This window comes from Gavia stellata, chromosome 1 (assembly GCF_030936135.1).
Source record: "Gavia stellata isolate bGavSte3 chromosome 1, bGavSte3.hap2, whole genome shotgun sequence".
Lineage (NCBI taxonomy): Eukaryota > Metazoa > Chordata > Aves > Gaviiformes > Gaviidae > Gavia > Gavia stellata.
The window spans coordinates 65,433,020-65,459,885 of NC_082594.1; the positions used below are offsets into that span (position 1 = coordinate 65,433,020).

Genomic DNA, 26,866 nt, shown 5'->3' on the forward strand with positions numbered 1-26,866 from the left:
TATCTTGTGTGTTTCAGGAAAGGAGCAGCTTTTTGGGTTCAGTGAATCAGGGCATCAGCTTGTAGACTGCACTGCAGGCAGTCCAGCCAGTCCTTCCACACCTGTGCCTGGCTCTGTTTTTTCAAAACGGGTCTGTGCAGAGCAGGAGTTTGAAACATTAAGATTGCACTGGCTTTCAGGGTTGCTAATAATACAGTAGATAGGATTCTCCTGTTAAGTAGGCAGAATGCTAAGGTGGTATCTTTAGAGTATGGTGTGTACCAATCTGGTTAGGCAGTAACATTAGAAATAGGTGCTTTAGCTGTCTTGAGCCCAAAAGCCTGTGCACAGCTCTTGTTTCAGAGCCGTATTTGGGCATGCAGGATTGACTCTCAAGGTGACTTAAATACTCACTCCTGCAGCTTGATGAGGGTATGAAGTTGGTGTTTTCAGGGAAAAGGTACTCGAAGTTGCCCTGGCAACACCTAATCATAAACTCACGTTCTGCTTTGCCTGTGTTTCATGCTGTGATCCTTCACAAAACTCTTAGTTGGCACAGGAGGCAGTAGGTCCTTAGTGACTTAAGGGCAGCTATGTCCCAGCCATGGCTGAGCTTTGCGAGGTTTTTAACCAGCCAGCAGCTGGAGCCCAGGGCTGGCTGCTGAATTGTTTTCCTCTGCTCTGGTGCTGTAAGACAGCAGAAGCGGCTCCCACGGCCCAGCCTGTGAGAAGGTGCTCTGGAGGTGGCAGGGCTGCTCTACCTTCTCCTAGAGAGGTTCAGCACTTGAGGATTGGGGCTGAGTACACTCTCTAAGGCAGTTTTTAAGCATGTAGGAGGCATTAAGAGTGTGTCTTAATTTCTGTTGTGGTCTACAGCTGTCCCTGTATCCCTTTTAAGCTGATCTGAGCAGTGACTATGGCCTTGTTAAAAATCATCTCTTGTCTGCATCCCCACATCCTTCCCCACCCCCTGCAATACAAAACTAAACTGAGTTACCCAGTGAGTAGGGAGGAAAGGGAGTTAAAAGGCTGCCAGGTGAGACTTTGGTCTTCCTCTGAAGGAAAGGATGAAGTTTCACATCGGTAAAACTAGACATAGAATACCTTCTTACCCCCTTTTTAAGCATGTTTTCCTTTCGCATCCTTCAGCCCTGGTGGTGTTTCTCACTCACTCATATGCTGTGCCATAGGAAGGGAAGTATTTGTTAAAAAAAAATTCAGCCAAAGGTGCTCTGCAATGCAAGAGTCTGAGAAACACAGATGTTTGTTTGCTTAAGAGGCCTTTCTGACAATGCTGACAAACATTTATGGGTACAAAGATTATGTCCATCACCTTATGAATTACACAATGAGTGTTTAGGTTTTGTTTATGTGTGTGTTGTTTTTTTTTCCTTTTAGTCAAAATCCCTTTCTAGTGGCTGCATTTGGAGCTTGCTCTCTTACGAGGCAGTCTAACCACCAAGCCTTTCAAAAATTCGGACGTTCCATGACTGCCTCTGACATGGTTTCAGAAGTTGGAACAGCTTTTAACAAACTTTTTGAAACCTGAAGCCAAAGCAGCAGAAAAGAAGAAAAGAACGAACAATGGCTGCAAGAGTAATTACATTTACTGTAGAATTTACATAAGTAATGCACCCTTTCAAGTGCTGTAGCAGCATTGGTATGCTAGGTAGATTTTTTTTTTATTTTTAAGAATAGAAAAATATGATTAATGTAGATATTTTTTAAGAGTTTGGAATACAAAAATGTTTTGGCTGAAATAAGCTGTAGTTGCAGATCTGTTATAATATAATAAAACTAAACTGAAAGTATTCCTCTGTTCTTTTTGATAGTTATTGAGCAATAACTAAAGTGTGAACAGCAAAAAAAATAAAATGCACTTGTTACTTCGATAAAATTCTTCCACCAGCTCAACTGAATTTCTTGGATTGCACCAAGGTTGTCATGTTTCATTCTTAGACCCTCTGTCTAGAATTAGCTATTGCACTTCATTTTTTGCCATGCTAGTATATTAAGAAGTAAAAAGTAAGCCTCTTTGGAAAGGGAATGCATGAGAGATGCTGTAGATTTTGAATGTAATTAGTTGCCTTTTCCCATTCCCAGTCCCAGAGGCAGCCTTCATTTTGACAAGACACCCCTTCCTGCAATGTCTTGTTTGTTTGGTTTTTTTTTAAAAGGTTCCCCATCACAGAATAAGGATATACTGTAGGTATCTTAGCATTAAACAGTAATTATGCTTACCTGTTCTATCCCTTTAGCTGGCCTTGACTCATCTAGAACTCAATATGAAGAACTTACTTTGTGAAATTACCATTTGGAGAGGTACTAGGCAGGGTAAGAAACATAGTGATACCTAACTGGTTGAACTCCCAGTGATCACGGAAGAGTGAAGTGCTTTTAAAACTCAAATTGCCTGCTGAGTTAGAGCTCCGAGAAGATCAGTGTACTGATACATAGGTGGCTGTTTATTAACTTGCAGGAATATGAATTGAAGGAACAAAAGGCAGACAACAGCACCTATCTGTATGCTCTTAGTGCTGTGCAGGCAGCTGTACACTGCAAGTCAAAGGCAGGAACAAAAAATTGTGGTGGGTGTTTGAGCTCTGAGGGCAGCACTTGGGTTTAAGGGCTTATTCCTCTGGCCTTACCAAGACAGACAGGACTTCTACTGTTACGGCCATATCTATCATCTGGCTCGTTGGCAGTGCAGATGAGTGTTGGGTAGAAAGAGGAGGTTGCGTGGGATTTTGCACAGTATCATTTCTTAAATTTTTGGAAATTCCATCAAAGCTTGTAGGAATAGAACCAATATGGAAAGCGGGGCAAGTTCATGCAAAGGACATTTAAGTGGGTACTGCCCTTAAACCTACAGTCTAGCTCCAAGTGTATATACTCATTAAAGCGCAGGAACAAGCATATAATGTGTCTGGTTATTGCAAGAGCTGTTATATATCCATTGCAGCCACTCTTTTCCAGTGATCTAGCTCTAGATTGGAATATGGTGTCATGCATACTAGTCAGATTGCATTCTCGTACCTCGCAATTGCTGCCCACAGAAAGCACCTGAAATCAGAAAGCCTGCTCCAAGCATTTCCCTTCAGCCCTTATAGTTGATATTTCTGGATGCACTGTGACTACTACCTCACCCCGATGCATTTTTGTTTTTCTTTTTAAACTGGTTACCTATTTTTAAAATAGGTTTTTAAATGTTTGCTCATTTTGGTCTATGAGGGTTCACAGACTTTTTAGATTAGAGCAATGCCTACTCCTAAGAGATGGATTTTTGGTGTTTAATTTAAGCAGTTTTGTAAACTGTCTACATCTTTGGGGAAACCAAGCTACTATTGTTTTTCCCCCTAAATCTATTTGAGAAGCCTGACTCCTTTTAAATAAAATCAGGAAGTTAAAACTGATTTTAAAACAACTACTGGATTTCCTTTAAAATGAGCATTTTCTTGTATTTAGAGCATCAGTGGTATTAGACTCTAAATGGCATGTGTAGGCAAAGTCAATCAATTAACAGAGCTCAGTACAGATTTCAACCTGCCATGTTGGTTTTAAATCTAGACAGAATTTGTAACTCTGTTATTCACTAATGTATACAAATTGTTACAATTTTTAAACATTCTGGAAATGTAGCAGTTTCTTTTGGTAGGAAATAAAAATAATAGCAAATCAATTATGCGTACTTTGTTTGGTGTGTTCCAATCACATTTCCCACAGAAGCCGAGCTGGCTGTTTGCCATTCGTTCTAGTTTTAGTGCAATACAGCCACTAGCAAATGTAAAATACAAACAGTGTCAAATAAGCATCTGCCATAGTAAGTGCTAATGAAGACACCCCCCACCACCTTCTCTAGGAGTACTGATAACCAGAAAGGGCACAACAAGGTTCTCAACAATATAAAAGAAAGCCTTTTGAACAGATTACTTGGGTTCATCTACAAGGAATTTCATTTGAAAACAGATTTCACACATGTTCTTATTTTTGTTATCTTTTCATGAACAGATTTAAAGAAAGTATGCCAGTAGGTAAGTACAAGCCCCACATAAACTCAGCCATGAGAGCACAGGTTGCCTCATGTGCAAGGCAGGCCTCTCTGCATCTACCTACAGACACACCATCCAGGAGTTTTTTTTAACACAAACATGGCAAAAGAAAAAAGGTAACTGAACAGGTAATAACTAAACATACTAAATTTATCTTCCCCATTCTGATGGAGAGATCCTGAGTGTGCTGCACTCCCAGCACTAAGGAAATCTCAATGTATTCTGTGCAAAAGCAAACTGAAAAGATATGAAGCCTTACAGATACCTGGGTACTCCATATTATGGTTAAAGATTTCACAGGACCAAACCAGCAACACTACAGTAAGGAAATACTTCAAGGCTAAAACTGTCACCACCTCCTGTGTCTGAGAGGAACACAATTGTTTAAACCTGTGGACATAAACCCAAGTGTTTTCACCCTCAACAACAGGCCTAAGTTCTTGCCTCTGTCTTCACTATGTTTTAATTCTCAGTGCCAGCTCAGCAAAACAGGGTGCGAGTGCAGATCACACAGCAATTGGGGCTGGGCATTTCCTGCAGTAGAAAACACTGAGGCCTGGGTCAGACAGCACAGCTGCTTCCGTGCTGCTGTGTATTGTGGATGCTTCCACCACCTGCACTGCCTACACCCCTGCAGCAAGTACTGCATTTATTAACCTAGTAGTAGTGTCAACAATTTTGCTCAGATTATATAACACCTTTGTTAGCCATTCCATTGCAAAGACTTTATTTGGAAAGTATTAGTATTTACAACTGTTACCAAAGCAGCTGAAATAAAAAAGTCCAAGGATGAAGGATCAGCTTTTTTCCTCAGTCTGCTGCTCTGCACGCCCTCCTTCCACAATTTCCCAGGTTGAAACAGCAGCTCTGTCCTGTAAGAAGAAGTAAGCAGGTCAGAGCCAGCAGTCTGGATCACACAGGTATCATACCTGTGTCGGTAGTCAGAGGCACAGGTTTTTAACCAAGCTTCATACAGCAAAAAGTGATTCGTCCAGTTAGGTAAAAGAGGTGGCGATACCATCTCACAGGAATGCCATTGTTGCTAATAATGCTCAAAGTTGTAAAACAAACCCAGACAATTCTTCCCAGTTAAGAAGAAAAAACCCCACCACGATGGAAATGGAAATGTAAATTCTTCAGTGTGGCATGCTGCAGCAGTGGGTAGTGTCTCTCGTATGAGTAATTTCTGTTAAACTCGGGCAATCATGTTTTTGTGTTTAAATGGCTTGTGTACATGGAAAACAGCTCTTTTTTACGGCCGATACATGAGAACATACCGCCTAACATATTTGAGACCCTTCTGAATTCCAGGATAGTAGCTTGTTGCTATAGATCTGACAATATTGCATTACAGCTATTTTTGAAAGAGAGTATTACAGTTCATTTCTGACTGTTAAGATCTAGCTGTTTGACTGCAATTGTTGAAACAAGAGTTGTCTGAATATGGAAACATTTAACATGCTAAAATGTTAAATGAGCTCTGACTCATGAGAGGCCTGGAATACAATGTAGAATTTTCTTTACATTAAAGTGAAAACTGGTTTTGATGCGTAAAGGTCTAATTACTACATTTCACTTAATAGCACACATTAGCGTGCATGAAATGCACGCTATAATGACATGAAAAGACCGGTGGATATTTTAATCAGTTTGTCGCAAGTTCTGTAACTTCTGACAAACAGAACATGATCTGCATTGAGCAGCGTGAGAGAAGAAACCAGTGTACAGAAGTCACAAGGTTACAAGCTGAAGGAGAAATTACCCTTTCTTCAAAGCTGATTTTTAACTGAATTAAGTTATTAGCATTCTCTAAGTTGCTACTTGTACCCTAGAGCGGCCAACCCCTCCCTGCACAGCCCCAAACCAGGGGTTCCTAGTTTGTACTGTGTGGAGATGAGGCTTGTCTGCTTCATCTGCTCTGCTGCTTTTTCTCCTGCACAGGGACTTGAGAAGTTGCTGGCTGACTTCAGCCGCACGTGACAGAGGGAGAGCGTGTTAACAGATGCATTACCGCATGCATATCGTGGGGCTCAAAAGTTTCATGGAAATCAGAGGCTGGGTAGAAAAGAGAAATTCAAATTACTCCCTCAAGTGCTTATTAGGCACACAGGACCCAGCTGCTAGGCACTGTGTTAGCGTGGCATTTTTGGCAATAGCCAACCCAGGGCAGCCAACCAACCCAGCCAAGCAGACATGTGCTGAGAGCTCTGCTTTGGGTAGAGCCATGCCTTGCCCTGTGTCTGCTCTGGGAACGTGCACGAGGAATTGCAGAGTTACATCGCTCAGTTTGCAGGACTCTTCTGGGATCTGCAAAGGAAAGAGCTGGGCAACCTTCACAGCACACCTTCAGATACTTCCAGTCGTTAAGTAGCAAAAAAAGCAGGAGTTCAGCTTTGGATGCGTGCTGTGTGTGCTCATACATGCACGAATGCTTCGTCTTCAGGAGCAAACTATTCCGGGACGAGCAGGAGGCAGATTACACCGAGCTTCAGGTTATGAAAAAAAATTTAAATAAATGGAAAGGGCTGAATCCTGGCTAAGGCCAGTTTCTAGGAGGTTATTAAATGCCTATAAATACCTTTAAAAACAACCCAAACCAAATCTTCAAAAGGGGGAGTGGGGCTGTGGCCATTTTGCCAAATAGATCAAAATGGGAGTCGTCTTCTCCAAGACTTTGTCTCAGTGCAGTTGTTTGGATTTGTGAACTTTCTTGACAGGTAAGTGGAGCAAGGATCTAGCTATGTACAAACAAGTTAAGGCAGCAGGTATTCCAGCTTCCCACAGTCTTCCTCTGCTTTCCCAGCTGTAGCTCACCACCACTGCACTTTGGCCCTCACCACAGTTTGTATCGGCACGCTTACTTTTCGTCTGAGATTGTGAGACAGCTGACCACATTTCGTATTTGCTTTTAATAGGTGTGTTGACAAATGACAGCTCTCACGTTCAGCAATCAAAGAGGATGTATGCTGTCACTCCCTAATGTCATTGTGCTTTACATGCTTAGTGATCAAACAGTGCAAGGAGGCTACACAAGACTCAATTCCCAAGCGAGGGGAAAAACAAGCAGCATGAACTGGAGGGAGGGAGGGAGATGCTGCATGTGAGGAGCAACACTGACCCAACAAGGGCTGGAGCTGAGGTGAGAAGGGCAGTGAAGCAAGAGGAACTGGAAGAAGCGGCACCCCTTAAAGAAGTAATGTAGCACCTTGAAACCAGGAGGAGACAGCAAGCCAGTGAAGGGATTTCTCTTGAGCAGAAGACACCATTGGGGTAATGGAAAAGAACAGTAGCATTAGGTATAGGCTAAAAGTAGAACGCAGGGTGGAGGGAGGAGCGGTATAGGAATCAGGCAAAGTACTTATGGCTCAGGAACAGCCGGGAATGGAGCTGCTGAAGATGGAAGAGGCTTTCTCCTGAGGACTTACCATTTTTGGTGGGGGAACACGGGGAGGGTAGAGGGAAGGCATTATTTTCATAAGTCATCTCAGTTTACTTTCCAGTTCCTCTGCAATCTAAATTTTTAAAGATGGCACGCATTACTCATACCTTTTCTTCTGGATTGAATTTGGGCAACTTGGGGATTTCTGAATGTTACAGAATTTTCAGTGGCTAAATAACATACCCTTAGCAACTGTAGAATTAGCTACAGCTTGCATGGGGACACAAGGTTGAGGGGGAGCAGAAGAGAAAGCTAGCAGTACAGCCAGGCAAGGGCTTAACTTCTGCCTCCTGATACTGCAGTCATACGGGGAGCAGAGCACAACACTGAAAGATGCCAGAGGGGCATGAAAGGCAAAAACAAACACCGTGTTAAAAAATGACTAACAGGGTCACTGTCTTCTACCTTTATGTGGATTCCAAAGGCAGCAAGGTCTCCACGCAGACTGTCACAAGCGTCCAGGAGGGATTTTCTCTCCCGCATTAACTGCTGCTTCTTTTCCTTCTGTTCTTGTTTTGGTTCTTTGGCTCCCGCAGCATCCTCCACTGGCACAGCTTCTGCTGCTTCTTCTGGCAGAGCAAGTGCATAATGACGGACCTTCGCCCGGAACCTTACAAGCTCATCAATGACGTTAGAGAGCACAGCCGATTTGCCTCCTCCCAGAGCCACCTAGAAATCAAACAGGTTGATTCACAAACATCTAAGAATTATTTAAAAATCAACCCCAACTCAGTAGCATACAGAGGCCACATCACCTCTCTTCGTTGTGCATCTTCCATATATCGTTATGATTAAAATGTCACAGTCTCACTAATGCTGGACAAAAGTTACAGTGCAGTCATAACTTGGAAGTAGTTCAGTGTATTCCTATATAAGAAAGAGTCTATCTTGGAGCAGAGGGCTCTCGCGTGAACATAACATGCTGCATAACCCAACTGTGGAACTCATCGCTACAGGAAACCTCCGAGAAGCCAGAAGTGTGCATAAACTAAAAAGGGATTAGACAACTTAATGGAAGAAAGGCCCGGCAACAGCCATCCAACACAGCAAGGGAAGCCCAGCCACCAGCTCAGACAGTCCCTCGGCTGTAAATGTCTGCAGAGCTAGAGCGCACCAGCCCCTTACTCTGCCTTTGAGCTCCGGACCCTCTTCAGGAAACACAAACCAGGAAAAGTAAGTGTTTTGGCTTTAAGTCTCTAGACTACTCTTTCCCCTTGCATCTACAGAACGCCTCCCCAAATCCACAGAATTTTTATCTGATCCGTCTTATCCAAAGTTTCAGCCACCCAAAAACACTTTCAGCCACTGCATACAGTGGGTGTTTTCTGGCTGCTGCCTGGCCCCCTCCTCCCCTCAGCCAGGTCTGAGCTTCCTCGGCCTCCTCTGACTTGGCAGAAGTTTCGCTGGTCAATGCCACAGGAACGGTATGGCCTCGCTCCTCCTAGAGGGTCCCGCTCCGATGGCTGCCGGGACGGGAGCTCAGGTGCTAGCAGAAGAGGAAGGCCACTCCTCAGCGCTGGCACAGCCAGGCTCCCAGCCTCACTCTCGGCAGAGAAACCATCCCTGTTTCTCATTAGAGGCAAACTCCTAAGGGGGAGGAAAAGGACAAACCTCCAACAAACAAGAAAATGCCATTGTGGTATTTTATCACTAAGACACAAGACGGGGGAGCAGCGAAATGTAAAGCACACCAAGGCCGGGGGGCGAAGTTGCTGGCAGCGATGCTCGACTGGGAGCAGAAGAGCAGCTGAGTAATTAAAGCCAGAGGGGACTGTATTTAGTCACCAAACAGCAGGATGGAAATAAAGGGAGTAGTTTCAGAGGTCAGTGACTCAAGCAAACAAAGAAAGAGGAGAAGGAGGTGAGAGGGAAGCTATCAAAGAGAGTGCGAGATGCTCAATGCTCTCCACAATCATATAAAGGCAGCAAATTCCCCAAACTTTCAAAACATGTAAATGTACTAAATAAGTAGTTTACGAGATTGAAGAAGGTAATAAATCTAAGTCCCAGAAATGCTCTTTAACCTGGAGCAGGTAAAAGAGCAGGATAAATCATAGAATCATTTAGGTTGGAAAAGACCTTTAAGATCACCAAAGTCCAACTGTAAATGCTTAAATACAGAAAGAAGAGGAAGAAGAAATGATGAGGGGAGCAAGAAACGTGCCTCTACAAACATCACTGCCAAAGTTCAAACCAGGCACCTACTCATGACATAAGACAAGATCCTACGAAAGGAGGGGCAGCTTTAGGAGATGAACCAATCCGATTTCCATGTAAAAGACAGAAATCAGCCCTGAGAGGCTACATAAATTCCTTCCCCTGCAGCACCAACCAATCCAAAGAGCTCGTAAGAAGTTTTATATGGAAATTTGGCCCTTGCCTACCCCACAGATGACCACCTGTTTGTCCCCAGCTGCACCTGCAATACAGCACTTCTCGGCAGAGCAAAAGCGCTCACCTTTGCTCCCCAGCTCTAAAACAGGCATGCTGATTTCCATTCCATCATCTTTTCAGATGGATTCATCTTACCTGCCTGTGGCTGTCCAGGCTCCTTCTCTTGCCAATGCAGAGAGAAAGAGAGAGACAGGCAGTCTTATTTTATACAACCAGCAGACTAAGATGAACCATCCCTCAGTGGTGCCTTTCTCTCTCCGCCAACTACTGCGGAAGCACAGGCAGCTACATTAGACTGCAAGGCTAATTAGCTGAGATGAATCCCATCCTAAGAGCAAAACCGACCCACAAGCTATATGCAAACATCCAAATGAAGAAGGCCCGAACACTGCTCCCCATAGCCTCTACATTAAATTCTTAGCACAGCGATGGCCAGACCAGCTAGCCCTCTCCCAGACAGCCCATGTGCCAGGACCTGTGGTGGTCAGGTCAGGGACTGCTCCCGGCAAGCTGCATGCCTGAGGCCACCTGGCTAAGGGGCAAGAAAGGTTGGACACTGAGCTGTTGTGGCTGGTCTCAAGGTCAGAGAACAATCCCTGCACCATTTTATTTGCTAGCTTGCGGCAGCCCACGGACCCTTCTGATTAGGATTTTGATCGATTCATTTACTGGAAGCTGAAAGGAAAGAGCAGAGGGACAGAGAAGGGTCTGACATGCTGCTCCTTCCTTCCTGCCTACCTCGCACCATCGTCTTCTGCTACCCCTGCTGCCCCAGAGAAACTAGCACAGCATGCAAAAAAGAAAAGCATTCAGACATTTGTTTCAGCAAAAATAAAGATGCAGCAGACACCTGCATACAGACAGCCCAGAATCCGGAGGAATGACTTAGACATCCAACTTATATTTGTCTGTAAGTGTTTAGTATGCCACTAAAAATTAATATGACAAACCATGGGTTATCAGGAGTAGCACACAGACAAATCACATCCAACCGCTGTTTAGAAAGAAATTTTGTGGAAAAATACACAAAGAGGCAAAGCAAATATATTAATTTATTGCTATACTGCCTGACTTTCAAAGGATGAATAAGGATATTTACATTTTGTTATACATTTCCTCCCCCCCCTCCCCCAAAGAAATTTTTGCAGAACAGTTTCTGTAAAGGAAGTCTTGCTATTCAGCTCCAGATTTGAGCAGGAGAGGAACACAGAAGAGCCTGCTACTCTCCAACACCTTGCGACATTTTAAATGCTCCCCCTTCCATAGATCAGGATATTGCCTTGGCATTTATCACTCTCTTCCCTGCACAGTTCTTTGCTTTGGGCTTTTCTCTCCTTTTTTTCCCCTCCCCATTCCTACCTTTCCAAGCACTAGAGAATATGTAAGGTATTTCCGATAATGGGACCCCCCCCACACACTGCCCTCCCCTCCCCGCACCCTCCCACATCTCAAGGTGGAGCAGCTCCTTTCCCCGCACCCTGGCTTTCTGCAGAGGAGCTGGACCCCAACTCCTGCTATGCAGGGAGGTCACAACCACAAACATTTGTAAGGCTATCGAAGTCAGCCTGGGTGCAACCATCAGAAAGAAGAGGAAGAGCCAGGAAAAAGCCTGACACAAACCAGGATGAACTTAAAAGGCCTCCAGTGCTAACTTTTTCTTGTTTCATTCCTCAAACTTTCATTTCCACAGCACAACTGCTGCAGAAGTGACACAGGAGTATCTCAGAGAAGAAAAAAGTCCACACTTTGCTTTCTCCTGTTCTACCTGCTCACATGCCCTCCTAAGACACCACAGTAGAAACTGCTAGCAGTGCAGAAAGGTTTACTAAAGCCATAAATAACTTCGTTACATCTGATGCTTCCGCTAAGTGTTCTATAAAACATAATGCTGGCACTGGTACCTTATATTAGTAGACACAGAAGAAATGTTTCCTACCTGTCTTTCTCCAAAGGACATCCCAAGGGCATTAAAAAAGCCTTCTATATAGGAAATAATGCTTCCATACACAACAGAGCTTCTAGGAGATCCAGCATCCTGTTTAAAAAACACTCAAAAGAGATTGTCCAGTCAATACATATTACAGAACTCAGCACCCCTCTGTAGCCTAGGTCCACAAGGGAAAACTATTATAATTATATAGATCTACCTCTACCAGTAACACCTGCCCCGACAGGAACTTTTACACAGCTATAATAGCACCTCACAACACAAAGGGAAAAGATTTAAGTAAACTGGGGAAGGGAAGAGCTTATTACCAGTATGTGCAGCAAGGAGGAGAGATGCACGAAGCTGCCACGCATTACATGCGCACAGTAAATTAGACCTAAAAATAGCACTTCTGGGCATGAAAAGGCTGTGTGTGTATGAAAACAAAACAAAAGAACAAAATCCCAGCTTGAAAGGCACCTATAAAATAAGTGATTAAAAAAACCCCAAACCCTTTTTTGAATGTCTTATTGATTTAAACAACGTAAAGACTGCTTTGAGATAGCTTACAGCATTTTGTCATGCCCCAATAGCACCAGCAACCACCAGCAGCAGTGTTAGAACAGGTTTTTTTAAGAACACATGTATCTCTTTCTTTCATCCATATGTATTTCACACAAAAAAGTTAAAAAAAATAATCAAGATTAAATGGTAAACTGAGAAGCAATTTAAGGGACTAACCCTTGCATAAAAAAAGGCAGTGATGACATACACAACCAAATTAGCAGCTGGTACTGGATTTTATCCGACATCTCCATTAGGGCCTGAGACAAGCCATAACCTAAAATTTGCAAAGGATCTGAACTGGAAGGACCTGAAGTGAACTGCTGAGGGAAAGAAATAGGAACACGCCAACTAGGGTAAGAATAGCGAGAAGATTAAAGAGAAGAATGAGTAGTTATGTTTATGTGAATTTGCTCACAACTCTTACGGAGAAAAAGTATGTGCTCAGTCAGCAGGAGGCAATGCTCTGACAGCTGGGCTGCACCCAGAAAAGCTCCACCACCGCAACCAGCAATCCGAGTCAGCTGCCCCACAGATATCCCACCCAATTCTTAGCAAAGTGAGTGACAGAAGGAATTCAGGGAAAACAAGCAACAACTGGCAAAATGAGGCTACTTGTATTTACGGAGTGGTAATGCTCTTACAGATCCCTGCTGCAAACTGGCTCAAGTTGGGGATTCGCTCAGAGAGTCATTTTGTAAAGAAAAGGGAAAGGTAAGGCTAAGGACAGAATTTAAAACCAGCACCAAAACAAGACGAGGAGGAGGGAGGATTTCTAAACAAATGAACCCATTCAGTTACTATTATATACTCAACATCTCTTTCACAGCACGAAAATGGTGGACGTGATGACACGAGCAATCAAGGAGCACAACAACAAGGCTGAGCTGCTCACCTTGAGCGAGAAAGGGAGCTGTTGGTACAAGGACAGCCAGAAGTGCTTCAGACTGTATTTATTGCTCAGGTCTGGTCCTTACTAGATGCTTTCTTTGTGTCAGCATTGAGAGATCTTAACAGGGTCTCAATTTGCCAAAAGCCATCTGAAGATAGACTCATGCAGACATGCTGAGGCCACAGTTATTATCTGCCAACAGCAGAAACCACTCGGTCCCTGAAGCTGAACTCACCACCGTGACTACTCCGTGCACCTGGGACTGCCTGCCAAAGCCCCCACAGCAACCACCACCCCCCATTTCCCAATTTAGGCTGATTTCCGTGCATGGGTATTAAGCAAAGAAGCAGGGTAAGAACATAAACCCAGCACTAAAATTAGCAGCATGCCACAATGGCTTCATGCCTTTCAAAAACCGTAGGTATAAATAATATAGGGCAGCAGGAAAGAAACATCCTTTGGACACAACGAAGCACAAAACAATAGCTGTACACAATTCCTGCAATACGGTCAGGACAAATGGGCACCATTAAGGTCAACGATTTATGGAGCTTTGTTTCTGCTGGTTTCTTATGTGAACAATAAACTAATCTGTCTGCATTAAACAGTAGGACAGTGGACAGCTGTCATTTTCTGATCTCTGTATCCTAATAGGTTACCTTAGTAACAGCCTTAAGCTGTCTGTTGCCATGGTGAATGAGGTCCATAATTGCTGCAACAGCCCTGGAGGTGTCAAAGTCATCTGCAAACGCAGCCTTCACGGTTACTTTTGTGTTGGCTAGCCTTCAAGACGGAAAGGTAACATTTAAGATAAAACAAACAAGATGCCAGCAGTATGCTGAATTCATCAGCTATTCAGCCAGAGGGAGTCATTGAAAGGACACTGTCGTTTCCTTCCTAGCTGTCCCATGATGGGCAATGCCACACTGATAAGGGAGAATACATCTTTCAGCTGCAAAAGGAAAAACTTGATGCCTGTCAAAACCTAGAGTGCTACATCCATTTAATAAATCTACCGTTAATCACAGGAACCAATAACAGCAGAGTAAGGCTTGCCTTGATCATTTAAAAACAGGTAGAAAATGAGGTTGATATTAAGCACATTAAAAGATTTTGCTAAGTTCTTTTTTTTTCCAGCAGCCCGTTTTTCATGCTAACGGCATGTTTCTCTTCCAAAGCCACATCAGGCGCATCACTCCAGTGCCGGGCAGAGAGCTGACTCGGGGTCGGCCAGGCATCCAGTTGGCAGGATCCGACTCGGAAGCAGGCACTGCTTCCTCATTTCCCAGGCGAGCCCAATCCCAGCCCTGGGACTCTGCTTGGCCGAGATGGAAAAATCTGGTGGGACAGTTTGTGTAACAGCACCAAAAGCCAGCGGACAGCCAGCACTCATCGCCGCAGGACCAGTGCCACCCGCTGCAGCCACTTGGAGCAGATGAGGACAGCAGGGGGAACAAATGGCGAGCTGCAAACAGGTACTAGCAGCGCGCTCCTGCACACAGCCAGGCAAAACAGACCTCGATAGTGCTGACCTGAGGATGCCGTTTCACGATAAAGCTCAGGAAGCAGGGTTACCTGGGGAACCTCAAGCTATCCTAGCGCCTCTGGGGCTCGCCTCAACCCAGTTGTGCCTGTTTCTGAGTGTTTTTGCCTGGAATGCCTGACTCCCCTCAGATATCAGATGGCTGCTGCCCTAACCCATTCCTCCCAATGCTCTTCCCTGCAAGCTTCTCCCTCTGGTGAGTATCTACCACTTTCCTAATTAAGAGCTCTGTTTCATTTTGGTTGGTTTTATATGTAGTGATACCCAAGTTGTGCCCTCCCACATGTCCCCCACTGACAATCCATTTCAACTTGTCCACATGCCTCACATCTCTCAGCCTTATCTCTCACAAACAGGTCTTCTGCGGCCTCCTGCTGAAGGACTCCCTTTTGCCAAATATCACAGCTAGTTAATTCAGCTCCCCTTCCCTGTAACACGTTCCAGCGCTCCTTGCAAGCCTTAGTCAGTGCAGCCGCAAGCTCCCAGACAGTGAGGTGCCCGCACCACAAGGAAGCCGCCTCTCACTTCTACAGCACAGGCCATTTCCCCTCTGATCTTATGTCCCAAAGCTGCCTGCACGTACATTGCTTCAGGGTGCTCAATGTCCCTCCTACCCTGACTCCAGAGCACTGGTCTTCTCAGCTTTGCACCCAACAGACAGCACTTCTCTCTCCTGGAAGATGATCTAGTTTTCCTAAGGGGCTCCAAAGAAGATTCTTCTCTTCAGTGTCAGGGTCACAACAGCCGTGATTCCTTCTTTTCCTGTGACATCTCTGCCCCTGGACAGTTTCTTAGTAACCACTTCACTCCTCTGCTGCACTCCACTGTGCCAGCCAGCTTGATTACAAGCTCATGTGCCCAAGGCATATTACTTTCCAGTCGTCCTCTTTCTTCTTCAGTCACTAATGCACAGTTCTATTTACTAACTGGGTAGCCTCACAACTTCAGTCATAGCTTTGCCTTCTACATCACTCAAGAGGGAGAAAGATAAAAGTGTCAGGACAGGCACACTGGATAAATAACAACAGATTTTAAAAATACAATGAACTAAGTGTAGCAGACTATAAGGAAAAGCAGCTGGCTAGAAAAAGAAGAAAAAAAAGCTGCCCTTAGTGAGGGCTGGCAGGGAAGACTGCTTCTCAGTCCTTCCTCTTCTTCTGCTTTTTAAACAGAACTCAGCACACTACAGTGTTTAGTCCTCTGAGCCTGTCAGCAAACTACTCACATAATCACAATCTTTAAGATACAGGAGGTACACTTACCTTTCCCACAGTATGTCTTCTCTAACAGGGTCACATACCAGCTGTCCTTTTATATAAGCATTTGCATCTCTAATAAATGAGGAGATTGCCTGAAGAAGGTGCTTTGCATCATCCATGCTCTCATCACTAAATTCTACTGCTAAGAAAAAAAATAAAAATTGAGCATTATGATACAGAGGATGCTGTCTGTCATACATAGGAACAATATTCTGAGACAAAGGAATTCCAGGAAAAATTTGTTATTATTTGTCACAAGAAACTTTTCTTACAATTGCTGCATATTTAATTAAAATCTCTGTTCTTCATGTGCACTAGGTGAATTAAATCAATATAAAAGATTATGATTACATATGACAAAGTATAACCTACTGGAAAGGTACCAGACTGATTCAAAAAGTGCCTGGAAGCTGACTGAAGTAATAGCTACTCGATTTTAATTTTTTTTTCATTACTGAATCTCTCTGTGAAGTTATTACTCCAAAGCATTTGGATTGGGTATATTTCTAAGCATCCCCCCACAATTTAATTTGGCAAGACATACCTTTGATCTCACCCCTAATTTTATTCCTATTCTAATTTAGGTAGACACGATCTGTCTTTTAGACCTCCAAAGAGACCTAATCCTCACCACTGATGCTGTGAGGAATACAGGCACTTACAGTTAAAGGGCTGCTTCACCAGCATCTAAAAATCTAGATGGACCTAAGATTTTGCAGTCTAGATTCCGCACTAGATATACAATTCCCTCACAATATCAAAGTTAAACTGGTCATACCAATTTTCAAAAGGCGACTATTAGAGAAAATACAAATTGCTTAAACTCGTAAGGGCATGTCTGGGATGGGATTCATCACATCCAGCTTACACACTTACATCTAAGCCTCTTTATAAGGACTGGAAAGAATGATAAAACCTTAGGGTAAATGATTCATCACATCCTAAGCAGAGCTATACTTTATGATGAGATCTGCTATACCCTAACCCTACAGTGCTTCTCCTCCACCAATTGGAAAGACAACATTAGCCCCCCCACTAACATGGCATCCGTGCACACGGACACCCTCACTGCATTCAGCGGGACCTGAGCTTCGGCAGGCAATTGCGCTTTGGGAACTACCAGCGTTCGCCTCTGATGGCTTAGGGTTAAGCCTCTCGCCTTGCCTACGCTCTCAGAAGCGCAGGTGCTGGACTGACCCCCTGGCACTTTTACTGCGAGCTGCTATCAGCAAGAGGCAATTTTTCTATTTGTACAGTAATGCACAATTTTCTGTAGAAGAGCACTCAGACCCCACACAAAACAGCTCACCTGACTTCGGTGGAAGTTGTGTCCACCAAGGACAGGCCTAAGTTTAAATGCGTTCCTTCCCACAATATCACACCACAGTTGATTACTTCTATAAGAGCCATTTTAGGCAGTGCAATACTGCTTCACCGTTGTATGCCTGACCTCTGCACTATGGGACATCCAAACTACAGCTTGCAGCGTATTCCCAATCTCATCCGCACTGAGCATCACCTGTAGTTTCCACAGCAATCTCACCTGCGAGACCTGAGCTCGGTTCCATTAGCCTAAATCCCAAAGAAGCCTAACAGTTTAAACAGACTTTCCATAGGATTTACCCGAGTATAACTAAGGCGTAAGTCTGGACCTCCCTTTGTGAGGTTTTCCACTTGTGTGTAGTTAAAAATCTGCATTACTGCCTCATTAACACTGGTTTTAAAATTAAGCTTTACTCAGCTTTTAAAAAGACTGATGTACAGACTTTTAGAAAACAGTGAGATATTGAAAGAGATCATTTATATCCACTAAGATTACTCAACTGATTACCCTGGTTACAGGAACTCCATGAGGAATACTCGATAAAAGTTTACCTTGATGAAGCCCACTTTGATTAAAGCCATCCTTCTTCCCCGATTCACAGCACTCTCCTACACCACTGCCTGCAGGCACTGCAAACCCACAGCGCAGCACAGGCGAGCCCGGCTCTATAAATCTTCACCATACTCCCTACTCCTTCCCTCCTTTGCCACTGAGGGCATCATTGCTACACCGTCAAATTAGAAAACATATGTTTATTAGCACCAACAAGTAATTAAAGACCAGAGGGACAAAAATGTTACAGTTCACTCAGGTTCACAACACCACCAGAGCAGTTCTGGTGACCAGGAGAGCGTTTTGGGGACAGAACCCTGCCGCCTGCAGCAGGCTCACAGCCTCTCCACCTAACTGCAAAGGCAAAGCCACTGCTGATGAGATGCAAGAGGTAAAGCAGTCCCTCACGACGGGGTCTCACAGGGCTTTGGAGATGGCACCTCTCCTTTTAAGCTGCACCCAGAAGAAGCCTGGCAGGCATGTTGGTGGTGGGGCACTATGCTGCTGTCTGTAGCACCTAGGAAAGACCTTTTCCAACAGCCCCAGGTGGGATGAAGGGTGGTGATTCAAGCCTAGAAGGGGGCAGCCAGAGGCATCAGCCAAAGCAGAAGGCCCGGATCGCCACCACTGCCCCCAGAGCTCAGCTTAACCCCGAGCAGCTCTGCCCCACCAGCCTGAGCAGGCAGAGAGGGCGATGGAGCAGAGGGACCCCCTGCAGAGACACGCTGTGGAAGGGTGATGTCCTGCATCAAAGCCTCTTCCCTCCAACTTTTCTCCTCTTCTCCACAGGCAAGGCATCCAGCTTTATCCTCCCTGTGACGATGACCATCACAGGAGGGGGCCCCCACTGCCATGAAACACATGCACATCCCTGCATGAGCCCCTCCAGCCCTTGCCCCTCCATGGTTGGGGCAGTTTGGAGTCACATTTGTCCCCAGGTGCCTGTCAGCACACATGCAGGCAGCAGGTAGCCCAGACCACAAAAAAGGCCCATTCCAAGCCCAAGATCCATGTAAACCACAGCATCAAGCACGAGCCATTCCCGACTGTCAGGCGCTACCCTCATCTGCATGTCTACAAAGATCTTTTACAGGCTGGATTCAACAAGCGTGGTAACATCACCCGACACCTGAAACCTGGATTTTAGCAAGTACAAATGGCTCTCCTTCACAGGCAGGGACAGCAGGAATCATCACCAACAGGTTTAGGCTACAAAAACCTTTTTAGGAACAAACAGAAGGTGCTTGGGATCTCACTTCTAATAAAAATACTTAGGAAACAGACAGCAAGACAAGAAGGAGTGCAGTAAACTTATCTTTAGACCAAAGTGAATTGATAGCAGGGACACAAGCTGACAGGCTGCATAGTAAAGACCTGGCTCAGCAGGGACTGACTCTGGCTCTTTGTCAGACAGAATAACTGCACCCTACCTCATAAGGTGGAGGTGGCAAGCGCAGCGGGCCTTCAAGCAGTCCTTATCCACCAAGTGGCTTGCTGGCATTATACTCTGACATAACACCACCGTATGCTTTCCCATCAAAACCACCTATATTTGCACAGGTAGCCCTCTGTTTTTATCACAGGAAGGTATCTAACCTAGAAGTAAGGCAAAACAAGGGTCATGTCCTTCTCGCAGGGTTTCAAATGCAGCCAGCTGCATGGAGAAGGCATGCAAGCTGCCCTCCACTGCAGGGCTCCAGCGCCATTCATTGCACCAAGGCAAGCTTAGAAATTGCCAGCCATTCCGCTTTTGTTTACAGAACAAACATATATATGACAGTGTTGTAGATCATCTTCTGCCTTTGTTTTAAAGACATGTTTGTTCAAGACTCCCCAGTGCCCCCAGCTGCAGCCAGGAGCCATTTACACATGCACAATGTATTTCATCTCCTGACTGAGGAAACAGCCATGGGTGCCACTGTCCTGCTGCATCACCCCAAAACAGCCAGGCATGCCACTGCCCTGCCACCTCACCCTGCAGTGGCAGTGCTGCCTGCCCCCTCTCCTGCTCCAAATGGGGGCTTGTTCTGCAGCAAACCTCCCACCTGGATCTGCTGCTCCCTTCCTACCATAGTGGAGGTCAGCAGTTAATAACCAGCAGCCTCTTTACTATCCCATGGTTTGAAATATTTCAGGAATACATGGCATTCCCAGTGCCTTCAGCTGCCTTAGGAAAGGGAGGCTCCAGCAGGAAGATCAGATGGGTGGCTCCTGAAAGCAGCTAGAGGTATTAATGATCAAAAAGAATTCTCAGTCCAACGACTGCGTGTCTATAAAGGCTTGCAGCACATTGCATGCTGACGGACACTAGCAAAGCCACAGAGCCTTAACCATGCCAGCTCTCCTGGTCATTCTGCTAGAGGTGCTTTATCTGAGGCAGCTAGAGGCCCGCTGAAATAACACGCCATTTATTTGTTTCCCTGTGCTCCACCATCCCCTTACCACACCAGGCTGGCCAGCAAGCCAGATGACCCAGCAGTGGTTAGGGAACTACCACCTGCTTTTGGCAGGCCCCAATAAACTGGTAAAAACACTATTCATATGAAAACCTCTTCCAGTTCAAAGTAGCATCTGCCTGCTGGAAACACCATGGTGTAGACAGGGAAGCTGACAACATCTCCCACACCTCCCCCCACCAGCAGTGTTTGCCAGGCTAAGATGATCATTAGGTTATCAAGCACTGGTGTAAGCTAGCTGCACTGCACCACAGAACTGCTTGAACACTCAGTAACTCCATAGGACAAAAAATTATAACACAGCAGGGAGATAAAAAGTTATTAGCAAGCCCTTGTCATACCCTACAGGAATATAAGGCAAAGCTCAACCTAGATACGTCTTCAAAAACAGCTGATCGTGACCAAAATACAAGTGACTGCAACAGATGCACATCAGAGATGGAGGCAATTCATTAACTGAAAGTGCAATTAACTGAGAGTCACAACTAACTGCAGCTCAGGAAGGTATTTAGATGAACGGTTAAGTACTGTCCGTGGTCAAGATGCTTTTCTAAATGAGAGCCAAAAAGCAGCCCCACAGAGCACCGCCAACCGTTCCACCTACCAGAGGGGAACTGCAAGGCACCGCAGGGAGAGCCAGCTCCACCACTGCACCTCTGCATCGCCAGCTTGGGAAGGGTGCGTGGAAAGCCATGCATATCCTGACAAATAAGGCGTTTTTTCCTTACCTGAGCTGTATCTGCTGCGCAAACAAAACATCCTGAATTGATCTGATGAAAACTTCTTCAGGAAATCCTAAACTCCACCCACAAAAAGATAGCTTTAGCATTATATCAAACAATTTCTTCAGCAGTTGTTCCATCCCCTTACACTAGTTTCATAGCACATTTCAGACAAACTAACGTGACAAATAACCCAATCTTTGTAATTTAAGATAGGCATAAAGCTTTAAACTGTAACACTGGTTTAAAGTCTAAACTAAATAAAATCTAACTCCGTATAAGATAGATGTGCATACATATATACAAGACAAAGATATACACAATGTCAAATATAAGACAGTGAATAGTACTTTGTAATTATGATCAAACATATACCACATAAAGACCTTTGCAAAAAACCCAACTGAAATTACCAAACTAAGACTGGGATAAAATCTTGCAGGAAAGGACAGCTCCTGAGTTTTGCAAACTTTATGAAAAAAGAAACATTTCTTGAAAAATAAGTGTACTTTTTCTGCAGAACTCTAATATGAGGAAAACCAGGGAGTGAACAAAAATAACTTTTTTTTAATATTGCTAGAATTTATCTGTGTTAATTATGAAACCTCATTAATTTCAACGTAATATTTAGCTAGTTTTACAAATAATTTACTATAGCAAATAGTAAGTTATTACTATTACTACTAGCGTAATTAATTTATACTTATAGTATAAAGAACTATTTAAATGCTTGGAAGGTACACTGATAAAACATTCAATCACTTCCAACTCTGCTCTCAGCAAGGCTGAACACTGTGGCAGATTGACTGTGAATACTGCATTCCTGCTATTTTTTTTTTTTTATTTTGCAAATCAGTGATGGTAAGTTTGTAACACTGAAGTGCCACTGAAATAGAAAATCAAAAGGAGAAGTCAATAAAAGTGAGAAAATACGGAAAGTGTCATTTGCTTAAAAATGCACATTTCAAAATTTAGCTTCTGCTACCAGACTAAACCAGCCTGAACACTGAAGGTAGCAAAGCATCAGCTATGTGCTGTCTCTCATGTGAAAATCGAAATAATTGAGGCAATCAGGGCAAGCTTAAAAAAAACCACAAACAAAAAAATAAATCGAGAAACAGACAGTGATACTGTTTTGGTGGGTGGTTTTGTGGTGGGTTTGTTGTTTTTGTATTCAAATAAACTCTATGTAACTGAGTGTACCCAATGTGCCCAGAAGCTTTACATTAATATACAGAGGTAGAATAATACAAGTACAGAAATAAATTCAAATTTGGGAAAGGACCATCCAAACTGGAAAAACCAATTCTGCATTTCATTAAAAAAGGAGCACAGAGAAAGTGTCACTGCTCTTTCAAAGCAGGTTGCTCGGCTGTGTGTTATTGCATTGTGCTCGATTTTGGGGTCAGAATTAATAGCTATTAAAAAAAAAAGAAAATAAAAAAATCAGAGAAGGGGACAAGGGGGAGAGAGAACAGAGCAGCTGGACACAGAGGATGCAGGGTGGCCATGCCTGGGTGATGGCCTGGAATGCAGATGGCTGCCGGCAGGACCAAGGGAATGCCGCAGGCCCTGTCCCAGACAGGCCTCCCCTCTTTCAGAGCGGGCATAAAAACTTCCATGTAGGACTCAACTTTCAAGATGCAGGAAGGCTGTATGGGAAGAAGGTTGTTTCACTGGACTGAAAATTGCTTACAGGGAAGGATTAATACTTGTTAGCCGTGCCTAAGGGCAGAAATTAAAAGCGGAGACCCGCAAGGGAAGAGAGAGCGGTCTGTAGTGTTTGTTTTCTCAACACAAAGAAGTCCCACTGCAGCCATGGAGGGGACCATTTCTAGATGTTATTTTTAACTGCATGCATTGCATTCGTGGTCATTTCTCCACCCTGTCCACAATGTCTGCTGAGACTCGGGAAATTTCCGCGCAAATTGTGGGCAACCGGTAATTCTTCTGGGGGAGACAGGGCTTAACCATACCCCGACAGCATCAGGAGAATTAATAAAGCAGCTCATACTGCACTCCTTTTTAAAGGGATTTTAATTAAGTCTTCCAAGAGGGCAAAGGGGAACATATGTGCTGAAACAGCCTCTCAAGCTTTGTCTGAAGGGAGGAAATTACCCACTTCTAGCAATAGCTGTCAGCCATTACAGGAGCCAACCTAGCGCCAAGCACAGCTGTAGCACACGTGCCTGGCAGAGAAACCCTGCTCTGGGCTACACCAAAAACTTTGGGACACAGTAAAACAGGACATATTCACGTGGCTTGTGGGTACCCAAGGACAAAGCTCTCTGTGCATCAGCAAGGTGACTGTATAAAAATAAAGGAGAATACAAGAGACCGCTGGCATAGTGTGGTTGCAGGGTGCCCAATGGCTTCGTGACAAAATGCTGACACTATGACCCATTTCACCTAAAGCAGAACAAGGAAAAACGTCCCAAAAGCATATGCACTATTAAGAACAGACAGATGATAACCCATCACTAGAGAACAGAATCATTTAGGTTGGAAAAGATCATTGAGTCCAACCATGAACCTATAATGCAGAAGTCTGGTTTGGGGCACAAAACGCTCTCAGCTCAGCAAGATCCATGTTATACGCAAACCCTGAGTCTAAGCAGGTTTCCTACATCCAGATCCACAATAACAGGCACACCAACACTAGAAAAACACTCCGCTTCAGGTCTTTCGCTGCAGCATAAGCACATGCTCCAGTGTTTTCTCAGAAGAGGGCTGTGATTAATATTTACATATTACAAACATACATTGCTTCAATTCACAGAAATAAATTACCTTAATTGTTACGTAGTTTTTTAATGACTTGGACATTTTTTCTTGACTTCCTTTAACATGCAAGTGCCCTAAAACAAACAAAAAAAAAATCATCAGGATAAATGAGTGTGCTTTTGAATGGGGAGTGAATGAGAAAGGCTGCACTGAGACACTGGAAACGCTGGAAGCAGCATATGCGCCAACCATTTAAATGCAACATGTAACATATTTTTCAATAGCTTTGCCTACAGTTCTGCACACCTCTCCATCCTCAACTTTGGCTGGGTGAATTTTAAATCACAGAAAAAGAAAATGTGTAAACAAAACCAAAAAACCCCACAAAACACCACCACCATGAGCAGAGACATTAATAAGGAAGAAACAAAAATCTCCCTGCTCAGAACTGATAATAAACTGATAAAAACAAGCAAGCAAGCAAATACTTTGCAATCTTCACAGAAAAGTACCTTACCTGACGCTCTTGACTTTCCAGAAATATTTTAAGACCTTTAAAGATCTTCCAGACATTACAATATTCTTGAAACTCAAAAAATTTTCTGTACTTATTACTTACTGGTGGCTGTTACACTATTTTTTTTAATCCAAAAGTTTTTTGTTCTGGTTCAAAATACCTCAAGTGTAAAATGAATTTTCTGCACATTCCCTATTTCTCCAGACTTTGGAAGACTGAGAAAAAGAAGGGGGAAGGAGGGATGCAGTTATGATGTCTAATTTGAATTAGCTTATTTTAAAATGCAATCTCTGAGCATTGCTAGAGTTTTCAATAGCCGCACGGACTGTCAGTTTGCAGGGCTGTGGTACAAGATAAAGGCAGTAACCATCTCCATTGCATTTAGGAGAGTACGTAGAGCTCGGCTTCAGGACTGAAAGTTCTGTCGAAGCAAGACAGGAGATGGGCAACCTCAGGCTGTACACTCCCCGGCCCCCTCTGCGCTAGCCACAGCACCACCGCTGATGGAAAACATCAATTATTCACAGCACCAGAGAGATGACGAACATGTAGCCAATAAAAGACTACTCAGCATAATTTCAGAAATGTTGTTAAATGCCTTAATTGGCTTCTCCTAATAAAGGAGTAATTCTGTAAGTTACCGAGCACCCACAATTAACAAGCCATTTTCAGGCACTTCGTGACCTGCAGAATCCAGCACCTAATTGTACTTAGAGGCATATTTTTAAGCATGAACTTTTCTTACTCTTTAATACCACATCAGCGCTCTGCTTTCTTTCAGATTTGGCAGTCCAGCATTACCAATGCATCAGAGTGCCCTGCAAGGACAACATACGATCATGCTTCTGCTTTTACAGGTGGTGGCAGAGGTGGCATTTCTTGCTCAGCAGCCCAGGCAGCTGTTTGAATTTTGTGTTACTCTCCACACAGTGCTGCTTTTGCAGCCTTGCCTGGAACCCCCTCTCTTCCACAAGCAGATAAAATCTCCATTATGCTCCTCTGGATACAAACGCAACATGCTCAGGCCTGGTAAACAAGCGTGAAAAGCATCTGGTTTCACTTCTTAGCTATTTCTGACAACAATTCAAAGCAGTGGGAATTCTCAATGAGAAGGCTACCTCTGGTCCTACCCTGACCACCTGGAAATTCAAGTTTGCACAACACACCCTATCAAGGGTAGGAAAGAATCGAGAGATCTACAGATACAGAACCAGCTACAGCAGAGATCTATGATCAACCCAAAGTCTCATTTTTATTGTGTTTGTCCTGCCTACTAGCAGGCGAGGCCTTTTCCACTGCTTTGTGGTTAAACTCGGGGCCCTCAATAAGAGCATTCAGGCTGTCAGAGGCACTGGACACCTGCAGCTCTTGCGACTCAAGTATAACCCACAGACAAACCCCTCCTGGGAGCCTGGATACTATTATTTTTTTCTTTTGCAAAGGTGCCTAAATACCGACTTAACTTTAGGCAGCCAAGGTTAAAATAGTTTGATCGTGTTTTCCTAGTAAGGTACAGGTAACATCTGAATTTGAAATAATATTCCTCTTCAAGAGTTTCAGCACTTAGAAGGATTTCATTAAAGAATCACAAAATACAAGGATTTTCATAACTTTGCCTTGGCGCTCTTCCCAGAGTACAAGTAGTCTAAAAATAAAGGCCTTATAAGAAGATTTATCCCCAGTGCAGGGATTTTCTTCCTCTAATGGGGATTGCTCCTCCAATTCTGAGCCTACTAAAATTCTGAAGTCTGTTACCAGAATAAATTGTTTCTGAAGCTGACTCATTTGCCCTAAATAATTCACACTATCGTCCTCCAGCAAAATTTTTTGACTTAATGAACATAATCTGTCAGCTGCTAGAGAACCTCCGTGTACAAATTGCCCTTGGAATTAAGTTTTTTTTTTTCCTTTTTTTTTTTTTTAAGAGACATTGACTCCTCTTTATTTAGTTAGTTTCAAAGAATATTTCCACTATAGTTTCTATTCCAAGCTTCAAAAGCCAGATATCCTGGTTTTCAACAGAAGGCTCTACACCTGGCAGTAACCAGCGCATCTCAGTGGAAGTGTGGAGAATTCCCCAGCACTTCAGGAGCAAAGCACACCCTGGAGGATGCACCAGCCTCTGGACAATTGCTATTGATTTATAACAGGCTCTACACTGGGAACTGAAACTAGGATTCAATATTCATCCCATACAGTACAAATACATAAAAAAGAAAGCCCAAGTAATTCCCAGAGCGTAGCACAGGCTTAACTCTGCATCTCTTACTCAGGGAAGCAGCTCAAAGAGCTCACCAAGACATCTTGCACAAAGTACTGTTCAGCAAGAAGAGAGACTGCAGGCATGGTGGTGTTAGTTGATGGTTGGACTTGATGATCTGACAGGTCTTTTCCAACCATACTGATTCTGTGATTTGAACCTGACTTTCTATTGACTTCAGTTCTTTGGATACCATCCAGAACCACCATGACTCCAATAGGAAGAACAAATTTCAAGATTTCCATCAATAGGAACAGCGCTAGTA

The 26,866-nt window shown here is 43.9% G+C and overlaps 2 protein-coding genes across 5 annotated transcripts in view; one reads left to right on the plus strand and one right to left on the minus strand.

Moving 5' to 3' along the window:
* The window catches only part of NAXD (NAD(P)HX dehydratase), a 50,828-nt gene extending 47,176 nt beyond the window's left edge, over positions 1–3,652 (plus strand). For both annotated transcript variants that reach the window (XM_059821873.1, XM_059821881.1), the window contains exon 11: positions 1,378–3,652. In XM_059821873.1, the coding sequence (XP_059677856.1) occupies positions 1,378–1,528 (151 nt within the window). In that variant the 3' untranslated portion in view covers positions 1,529–3,652. The remainder of the gene's footprint in view (positions 1–1,377) is intronic.
* A 1,130-nt stretch (positions 3,653–4,782) lies between these two features.
* CARS2 (cysteinyl-tRNA synthetase 2, mitochondrial) overlaps positions 4,783–26,866 on the minus strand; it is a 40,148-nt gene continuing 18,064 nt past the window's right edge. Inside the window, exons 7-14 of one of the 3 annotated variants that reach the window (XR_009483949.1) lie at positions 23,891–23,958; positions 21,107–21,173; positions 16,050–16,188; positions 13,904–14,027; positions 11,798–11,896; positions 7,873–8,136; positions 7,454–7,540; positions 4,867–4,900 (exon numbers count right to left, since the gene is read on the minus strand). Coding sequence is in view for 2 of the 3 variants with exons in the window: in XM_059815907.1 (XP_059671890.1) it covers positions 4,826–4,900; positions 7,873–8,136; positions 11,798–11,896; positions 13,904–14,027; positions 16,050–16,188; positions 21,107–21,173; positions 23,891–23,958 (836 nt within the window). In the remaining variant the exon portion in view is untranslated. Of the gene's footprint in view, positions 4,901–7,453; positions 7,541–7,872; positions 8,137–11,797; positions 11,897–13,903; positions 14,028–16,049; positions 16,189–21,106; positions 21,174–23,890; positions 23,959–26,866 lie in introns of all 3 variants that reach the window. The other 2 variants (XM_059815907.1, XM_059815908.1) reach the window with 2 other exon arrangements.